This window comes from Thunnus thynnus, chromosome 10, assembly GCF_963924715.1.
Source record: "Thunnus thynnus chromosome 10, fThuThy2.1, whole genome shotgun sequence".
Classification (NCBI taxonomy): Eukaryota; Metazoa; Chordata; class Actinopteri; order Scombriformes; family Scombridae; genus Thunnus; species Thunnus thynnus.
In genome coordinates, this window is record NC_089526.1 from 508,266 (window position 1) to 518,265 (window position 10,000).

Genomic DNA, 10,000 nt, shown 5'->3' on the forward strand with positions numbered 1-10,000 from the left:
GAAAGTAAAACGTTGACTTTTAAAGTTATGAAATATGAAGTAAAACAGTCCAACAGTTTTGTTTTAGTTTCTCATAATTTTGATTTTCAACTATTGTTTTTATTTTCACCGTAAAAAGAAAAGCTTCATACGAGAAATTCACATATTTATTTATGATTATGTGCAAAATGATATTCAAGACCAGATAAAAACAAAGTGGTCCAACACTGTTTTCTTTGAATATTTCCTGATCTCTCACGTTTGTAGCTAAATATACCATCAACTATTAGTGAAATTAAAACTCATTATTATAAAATATTATTTAATCATTTTCAAAATAAGTTTTATTTGAGTTCATTTTTATTTTATTAGTAATTTTTTTCAAATTATGCTTTTCTCAGTGAAAGTTTTATTTCATGTAAACTTATTTATTGGTTTATTTATTTCACAGAATTTATTCATGTGAGTATTTCATAATGTTTTTTATTTTCATTTAAAATTTAACACTATATATCAGTCAGCTGTGGATGAAGGACAGGTTAGCTAGCTAGCTAGCTCAAAGCTAACACTTAGTTTCTACTTAATAAAAACTTTTTCAACAGTCAGTTCCACTTCCTGAAATGTAGCTGCTGATGTAAAAAGTTCAATGTTAGCTAACCGTAATTCACAGAAACTCTGACACAACAGTCACAGCTTAGCATTAGCAGTACAGCAGCATCCTTGGTTTCCTGTATTAACTCTAGCTAGCGAGCTAATAATTGCTTATTAATATTAGCTCTCTATTAGCTCACTTAGCTAATCAGCAACACAGTTTCAGGCTGTTGGAAATGACTGAAAACAGCTTTGAACCACCAGATTATGAATTTATACACAATGAATCAGCTAAAATTAGCTGTCTTGCTAACTCATGTTAGCATAATTTCCCTGTTAATGAGAATCTTGCTTGTTAGCCAGCTGTTGTCTTCTTTTCATTGTTTTCATTCTAATTTAATGTTATGTCATATATTAACTGTATTTTAAGTCCGACTTTACTTTTTGTTTTTCTGTAACTGCTCGAGCAGCAAGTCCTGATCTGTAGAGACGAACAATCACAGACTCGGTGTTCGGCGTTATCAGTCGTGTTCTCACGCTGAGTACGTTTCAGCTTTTATGAGGATCGAAGGTTTCAAAGTGAACAGTGTGAGAATCAGAATCCAGTTCTCGACAAATATTTACACCTGAGTCACGGAGGTTTCCAGCTGAGACTGGAGGCCGCTGGTTCACCGCCACCTGCTGCAGCCTCCGGTGTGTCACAGAAAACATTCACATTCTCAAAGAAGAGGAAGAGGAAGAAGAAGATGAATATGTCGACAGTTTCTGGACAGTTTGAAGAATGGAAGCTGCTGTTGCTTTTTCACGCAGTGTGCATAGCGTCTGGTCATCCTTGAGTCTTCAAATGTCCAAAAAATAGTACGTGACCCAAAATGGATCTGTGACTTTCCTAAACTCAGGATGGATCAGTACATTAAAAAAGACACAATCTGGAGAAATCTAACAGAAAATGGACCCTGACAAGTCTGAAAAATATCGAATCTGAGCCCAAGTGGACTCCAACAAACCCAAGGACGATTGGACCTGATTTCATTTTACACCCAAACTTAAAGTTCCTTCTTTGACTCTGATAATAACAAATGTCTTCCATAGTGTCCATCTTTAAAAACACTTCTTTTGTTGACAAGTTTGAATCTAAATCTGTGAGAGACATTTGTCAAGAGAGAAACAGGTTAAACAGGAAGTGTGCTTAGCTTCCCCAGAGAGTTTGAAGGCCTCAGTAAGCTTCAAACAAGTTCATAGAACGTAGACAAACAGCTGGACGAAAGCCTTCGTGTGAGTTCTACACCCTATGAACGTGGATGTAATTTTCTGTTTGTCTGACGCAGCTTCTCGTGATTCTGCCGTCAGAAAGAAGGAGGTTAGATAATCTGACGAGACCTTCACTCAAACTCTGGGGTTTGATCAGGTTTTAGCTGACTTCGCTAACGTTACTGTTGTCTGTTGTGTTATAAACCAATAATTTCCTGCATCTTTCTTGGGTCTTATCACAACCTGCACCTATCAGAAGACTTGTGGTACGTTTGGGTTTTTAGGGCGTTTCAGGTTTCAATCAGCAGTTTCTGCTTCTGACAATCATCTGATTAGTTGCTACTGAAACTTTTTATATTATATAAAATGTCCAGAGTAGTTGAATAAAATGAACCTGTTAGTCAGATGCCAAAGTGCTCTGAGATGCAGAAAAACAAAAAGGTTTTCTCCAGGTGATTGATGACAATCAGCAATCAATAATCAAGGTGATCAGAATCCTGCAGCTCTGAACCGAAGCTGCTCACAGACCGTCACATTCAGAGGAGACTTCCACCTCTTCACCTTCAAACTCCACATCATCCAAAGGCCGCCGGTTAAAAATCCTGCTTCATAATTACCCTGCATTCGTACCGTCAACAGTTCCTTCTTCATGTCCAGCTGTATAAAACTTCATCTTGTTTAGATTTCTAGAAGATTCAAAAACACGTCTCCCAACTTGTAAATATTCCAAAGGAAAAGTTATAGCAAAGTAAAATGATCCAAAGCAAAGACTGTGGACTGAAAGACAGATGAGATAAAAGATCCACAGGGTTTTCATCTCTGAACTCTCCTCTTGGCACGTTTTCATGAATTTCAACAAGAGATTTTTTGTTTTTGTGCAAACGAACAGAGACCTCTCGGAGCCTGGAGACATACTTCAGGACATGCCTCAAGTTGAATTTGTCCAACATGTTGGTTTTGTAAGGAAGGGAGTTTCTAGGCAGCGAGCCGCGTCTGTCAGCAGGACAGTCCCGGTTCCTCCTGACAGCTGAAAATCAAAACCTGAATGTTTCCAAATAATTTAAAATGAGTTCGTCCAGTTTGCAGCAACTGAAGTCTGCACTGTGTTCTGCTTCCCGCTCGGGCCGGACCGGACCGGTCAGAGCCGGTTTGTACCAGAGTGAGTCAGTACCCTGCCGCTCACATCAGGCTCTTGCGGTCTGGGTTTTGTTGGTGCTGGTAGAGGGGGTGAGCGGGGAGGTGGAGTCCAGTTGTCGGTACAGCTCCCTGAGCTCCTTCACCTCCTCCAGCACCTCCCGGGCCTGGCCCCAGGCTGCCGCTGCCTCCTTCAGGAGTCTCTCAGCTTCGGCTCTCGATGCTTCAGCCGACTCCTTCCCCTTCACCTTCCCGGCCTCCCCGTCAGCCTCCCGCCGCACCTCCGTCAGCAGCCGCTCTGTCTTCTCCAGCTTCTGGCTGATGAGCTCCTGCAGCTGGTTGACGGGCGCCGTTGTGCCGGTCGGCGTCGAGGCCGTTGAACGGGACATCGCCGCCCGGTTCTTTGTGGCTTTTGTTTCAGAGTGCGACAGGATTTCGTCCATGGAGGCGCAGCGGTTTTTCTCCGCTGACGTCAAGCGTTTCTGCGGCTGCGGGGTTTGGGTGGGGCCCGTACGCTCCCACACCACCGGCACCTGACGGGGAAGGCTATTGGATTTCCCAGAAGCCTCGTTGGTCCTGGTGGAGAGGGCACCATCGGTTTTGGATCTGGGACAGTCCGGGGTGAGGTGGTCCAGGTCAACCCTGACGCCTTCGGCCCCGTGAGGAGACGGAGCGTCCTCCTCCTGGATCAGATCCAGAGTCAGCATCCCATCTGAGGTGGAGGTGGATGCCTGGAAACAAGAGGAGGAGTCTGGTCATCTACTGACACAACTACCAAACCAGTGAAACATCTGTGAACCAGAGAACGTGTCCAGATGTTTCAGACTGATTAGATCACAGTATCTTAATCAGTCGCCTGTGTGTGAAGACAGAATGCAAAGCGAATTTTAAATACAAAGTCAATGGAAAGATGCAATTAGACATGAATTTGCCTGGTGGAGAGTGAATCAAGTGTTTTAACTTGAACTGCTTAATAAACTTTCAGAGACGAGAGAAACTGAAGGGTAATAAAAGAAATAACTGGAGTTTTGAGTTCAGTCAGAGGCTGAACTGAATGCAAACACACCCATTCTCATTGTTGCTAGCTAGCATACAGCTAACATCTGTACAGTTGGTGTATTGCCTGTTTGTTGCAGTCTAGCAGTATGATTTGCTTTGCTTTCTGTCTGAACACACCTTAAGAGAGATTGTAGGAGTTTATGTCCTCTGTCTCCAACAGACAGTTTACTGCTGGCCCTCTGAACTGTGGAGTACCTCAAGGCTCTGTCCTAGTTCCCGCTTATTTTGTATCTACATGCTTCCACTTGGCCGAATGACATTTTATCGAAACGTCTATTTTCTCCTCTATGCAGATGATTCACAACTTTATATATCTGTAAGATGAGATAAAAACCATCAGCAGTTTGACTGATGTCACATGTTAGAATCTAATAACTTCCTCCAATTCAACAAACTCAGATATAATCCTCTTCAGGTCATTAAACTCTTAATTCTGGCACCAGAAATTTATATTTGACTGTAATCTAACTTTTCATTATCATGTCAATAAAGTAGTTCAGTTCTGTCTTTATTCACTTTGTATTGTTTCAAAAATCAAATAATTTTTCCTGATTTTCTCTGATTTGGAAAAAAGTTATTGATGTTTTCACCTTGTCAGAATCGATTAGTGTAACTTATTATAACAGGAAATTATCATCACCTCCACTTTCACTCTGAGCAGCAACACTTCAGCTGGTTTAGCCATTAAATTGAATGAAACCTCCAAATAAAGTCTACAGTTCAGTTTGTACTGTAAGAATTAACAGATATGAAGTTTATGACTGAATATGATCCAATTTTAATTTCACGATGTCACCGTTTAAGTTCTCTTTCATTCTTCACAACTGAAATGTTCACTTATTACTTCAAAAGGCAGCTGCTGATAAAATGTTTTTAAAGATGTCTACATGTCATAGGTTGAAATCTTGAAATGAGCTTTTAGCAGCCAAAACATCTTCTGCAGATATCTGCAGTTTACTGTTATAATATCTCAGCAAAATACTTCAACTCCTGTAATTAAAATATGGACATTATATGATAAAGGTGAAAGAGGAGCTGATGTTGGAGGAGGATGAGGAGGTGATGAAGGATCAGACTGACCACAGCCAGCAGGTGACCTCTGGTCGGCAGCCGGCGGTTGTGAGGAATCTTCACTCGATCTCGAGTCAGATGAGACAGTTGAGCGTCTTCTACTGTCACCTGAAACATCAACACACCGACAGCTGAGATTTATAAAACATTCATGTTGTCAGGGTTTGATATAAACAATAAGGGACCCGGTATCGAACCCTATATATATATATATATAACTCCCTACTTCTGAAACCAAACCTGCTGTTTATTGAGATAAATCAGTAGTTCATAAAACTTGTAAAGTTTTACTCAGTGAGAGTTCAGATCTTCCTGTTTCTGGTTTATTCTCCAGTTGAACCTTCGACTCATCAGTAGAGTCTGAATAAATATTTAAGATATTAAAAAACATAATATTGAACCTGATCGTCACTACTGAGGCCGTGAAGTTACATAACTGTGTTTCAAATTATATAATAAAACTTTTCCAGGACACGACTGTAATGTCAATATGACATGAATGTGACACGAGTTCACGAGAGGCGTTCCTTCAGTCTGGAACATGATGTGTGTGAGAGAGGGAGTATTGATCAGAATATTGATCAGAGTATTGATTGGTGGAAAAGGCGAAGCTTGTTGACTGAATGTGAACCAGCACACACAACACAACACAACACACTTCCTGCTGTCACTGAAATAACTGCAGGACGAACACCGCACACGTGCACACCTCAAACACTTTCACCTCTGCTGTCAGTTGCAACTGAGGGTGTGTTTAACTGCAGGTTACCATAGCAACAGTACTGATGCTTCAGTTTACTGAGTGGTGAAACTAACCACGAGTTAAAGTGACTGCACACATTTTAAAACATTGTGATACTCGATTCTTCTTCTAGTCAACAAATCTCACCAGCAGTGAACTGATGGACGATCTTCTTCCTCTGTTGTTGTCCAAAACTCTTAAAACGTGTCAGTGAGACACAAACACTCGTTTATTTTGATTCAGTCTAACAGACACTGTCCTGCTGACAGAAACACGCTGAGAATAGTCCCCAACAAAGGCACTAATTCCTCCTGTTTGTTTGTTAAAAAACAGCAGTCAGCTGTTTCAGAAAGTTACTGAGACTTTATAAACATAAAAGTATATCTGTGAGCTGTTTGTAAGGATTTACATATTCAGCAGGAACCAATGAGCTCTGAGCTGAGAGCCACAGATGATAGAAGGAGGAAAGTATTGAGAGACGGAACTTTATATACAGTCATTATAACATTTTCCAGTTCAACAAATGGTCCCAGATTCCCAGTCAGCTGGGACGGACTAACAGCAGCAACTCACAAATAATGTTTATATACAGTAATTATTGAAACAAGCAGGAACGGAGCTAATAACAAATGCTACCAACTTCCCAATCAGCTGCGTTGGTCAGTCTTTGGACTAAAGTATTATATGTTTGCAGGTTTAGTTTAAAAATGAAACTACGTGTTTGTGAGGAGTTTTTAAACCAATGAGAGGAACCTGAGAGCCACAGGGTGGAGAAGACGGATGGTTTCAGTAGGCGCATGGGATTTACTGACAACAAGAAAATACAGAATAACACTTATAGAAAAATACTATTTTAATTTTTATATAGCAAGACTGTACTCGGGATGTTTTCCAAACCGAGTGATATGAACAATAAGGGACCCAGGATCGAGCCCTGGGGAACTCCATCTGAAACCAGGATAATACTTTAAACCCCGCCCGTCTTTGTTCTGGACGTCAGTGGACATGTGACCATCAGGAGTCCACATACAGGACTCTGTTCATCTCCGTACCTCATCCAGGATCTTGTTTTTGGCTCGTGTGATGGCGGCGTTCAGGACGTTGATCCAGGACTCTTTCTCCTCGGGACTGACAGCCAGGAAGATCAGGTTCGGAGCCTGCAACACAAAACACACAAGTAGTGTTTGTTAGTGTCTGTTTGAGTGTTTCGGTGTGCTGATGTGTTTATTACTGAATCAGTGAATCACACTGGTTTGACACCAGTATCAGCTGCTTTTTGACGTTATTTTAGTTTATTTTAGTTTGTTAATTGTCAGTTTTTGGGTTGTTGTCTTGTTAATTTTTGATCTAGTATGTTGTTAACTTGTTTTTGGACAGTCTCTCTGTTGTTAGCATGTTGTAGCTTGTTGCTCAACAGTCGTTACCTTGTTGTAGTTTGGTTTTTACTTCTGTAGTTTATATCTTGTTTTAACCTGCTGTAAACCTGTTATTAGATTGTTTATTTGTTGTTAGCTTCTTTTAGCATTTTGTAAGATGTTGACTCTTAATTAGATTGTTTCTTCCTTGGAAGCATCTTTTAGCTTGTTGTCAAACTGTTATTGGTATATTTCTTTAGCTGTTAGCATGTTTTAACAAAGATCAAATCTACAGTTAATTGATCAGATGTTAACATAATAATATTTATTCTTATCCTGATTATATTTTAGTGTCTAGTTCAACAACAGAAAACCTCCTGATCAGGTTTCAGGTGTTCAGTCCAACAACGATCGGATGGAAATGCTGACATCACACAGTTTAACCAATCACAGCACAGAACACACACACACACACACACACACACACACACACTAACACACACACACACAGCGGGAGACGGATTCACCAGATGGTCGGGTGTGTGTGTGTGTGTGTGTTAGTGTGTGTGTGTGTGTGTGTGTGTGTGTGTAACAGAAGCTACCACCCAGACAGCAGGACACCCGATCCCCCCCCCCCCCCCCCCCCCCCCCCCCCCCCCCCCCCACCCTCAGGCTATTCTGGGTATTTGTGGGACGGCCTGCAGATATCTGCTGAGTGTGTGTGTGTGTGTGTGTGTGTGTGTGTGTGTGTGTGTGTGTGTGTGTGTGTGTGTTGCTGTCGAGGAAAGTGTTATAAAGCAGAATTTCCACCTGTGTTTACAGTCAGTCAGCTGTTGCCACGGGAACGTGGGGGTGTGTGTTTCACACCAGCTTAAAGGTGCAGATCACCACGACTGTTTAGTGAATATTAACAGCTGACAGTAAACAGATTGATACGATTGGACGTCGTCTAGAGTCTGTGATCAGAACTGCGTCCATAGCAACAGTCTGCTATCCACAAATAACAGACCGTACGATGCAGTAACTGACCAATCAGAATCCAGTATTCAACAAAGCCGTGCAATAACGATCAACATACGTATGTGTGAATAAACAGTAGTGTGTTTCTGCAGTACTGCAGTATTACAGTACTGCAGTATTACAGTACTGCAGTATTACAGTACTGCAGTATTACAGATACTTTATTATTAATATGAAGAAATCTCACAAACTGTTTAAAGTAACTGAGAAGCTCGTTAAAAAGCTCGTTAGTGTCGGTGTTGATGGACAAACAGCTGTTGGAGGCGTTTCCATAGCAGCTCCGTGTCAGTTATACAGAAACGGACTGAACGCTGCCCGGAGCGGCGCGGCTCTACTTCCTGTACAGTCGACACGCTCAGGCAGCTACACCTGAACCCTGCACCTGCTGGTCATGTGACTCAATACACCTTCATTTTTATTTATTAATGTAAGAAGTGTTTCTGTCAGAGGAACAGCTGATATCACCTGTCTTTCTACAGCGGTGTGTGTGCAGACAGACAGGTGTGTGTGCAGACAGACAGGTGTGCATGCAGACAGGTGTGTGTGCAGACAGGTGTGCGTGCAGACAGGTGTGTGTGCAGACAGGTGTGTGTGCAGACAGACAGGTGTGTGTGCAGACAGACAGGTGTGCATGCAGACAGGTGTGTGTGCAGACAGGTGTGTGTGCAGACAGGTGTGTGTGCAGACAGGTGTGCATGCAGACAGGTGTGCGTGCAGACAGGTGTGCGTGCAGACAGGTGTGTGTGCAGACAGGTGTGCATGCAGACAGGTGTGCATGCAGACAGGTGTGTGTGCAGACAGGTGTGCGTGCAGACAGGTGTGTGTGCAGACAGACAGGTGTGCATGCAGACAGGTGTGTGTGCAGACAGGTGTGTGTGCAGACAGGTGTGCGTGCAGACAGGTGTGTGTGCGTGCAGACAGGTGTGTGTGCAGACAGACAGGTGTGTGTGCAGACAGACAGGTGTGTGTGCGTGCAGACAGGTGTGTGTGCAGACAGGTGTGTGTGCGGACAGACAGGTGTGTGTGCAGACAGACAGGTGTGTGTGCAGACAGACAGGTGTGTGTGCAGACAGGTGTGTGTGCAGACAGACAGGTGTGTGTGCAGACAGACAGGTGTGCGTGCAGACAGGTGTGTGTGCAGACAGACAGGTGTGTGTGCAGACAGACAGGTGTGTGTGCAGACAGGTGTGTGCAGACAGACAGGTGTGTGTGCAGACAGACAGGTGTGCGTGCAGACAGACAGGTGTGCGTGCAGACAGGTGTGCGTGCAGACAGACAGGTGTGTGTGCAGACAGACAGGTGTGCGTGCAGACAGACAGGTGTGCGTGCAGACAGGTGTGTGTGCAGACAGACAGGTGTGTGTGCAGACAGACAGGTGTGTGTGCAGACAGACAGGTGTGCGTGCAGACAGGTGTGTGTGCAGACAGACAGGTGTGTGTGCAGACAGACAGGTGTGTGTGCAGACAGGTGTGTGCAGACAGACAGGTGTGTGTGCAGACAGACAGGTGTGCGTGCAGACAGACAGGTGTGCGTGCAGACAGGTGTGTGTGCAGACAGACAGGTGTGCGTGCAGACAGACAGGTGTGTGTGCAGACAGACAGGTGTGTGTGCAGACAGACAGGTGTGTGTGCAGACAGGTGTGTGTGCAGACAGACAGGTGTGCGTGCAGACAGACAGGTGTGTGTGCAGACAGACAGGTGTGCGTGCAGACAGACAGGTGTGCGTGCAGACAGACAGGTGTACCGTGTTGCCCGGCATGCTGCAGCGCTGCAGTCTGAACTTGCTGTGGTTCTTCTTG

The 10,000-nt window shown here is 43.4% G+C and overlaps 1 protein-coding gene across 1 annotated transcript in view; it reads right to left on the minus strand.

Moving 5' to 3' along the window:
* plekho1b (pleckstrin homology domain containing, family O member 1b) overlaps positions 1-10,000 on the minus strand; it is a 24,554-nt gene that overhangs the window by 886 nt on the left and 13,668 nt on the right. Inside the window, exons 3-6 of the mRNA XM_067600236.1 lie at positions 9,946-10,000; positions 6,880-6,984; positions 5,095-5,193; positions 1-3,686 (exon numbers count right to left, since the gene is read on the minus strand). The exon at positions 1-3,686 is cut by the window's left edge and continues 886 nt beyond it; the exon at positions 9,946-10,000 is cut by the window's right edge and continues 86 nt beyond it. Of these exons, the coding sequence (XP_067456337.1) occupies positions 3,006-3,686; positions 5,095-5,193; positions 6,880-6,984; positions 9,946-10,000 (940 nt within the window). The 3' untranslated portion in view covers positions 1-3,005. The remainder of the gene's footprint in view (positions 3,687-5,094; positions 5,194-6,879; positions 6,985-9,945) is intronic.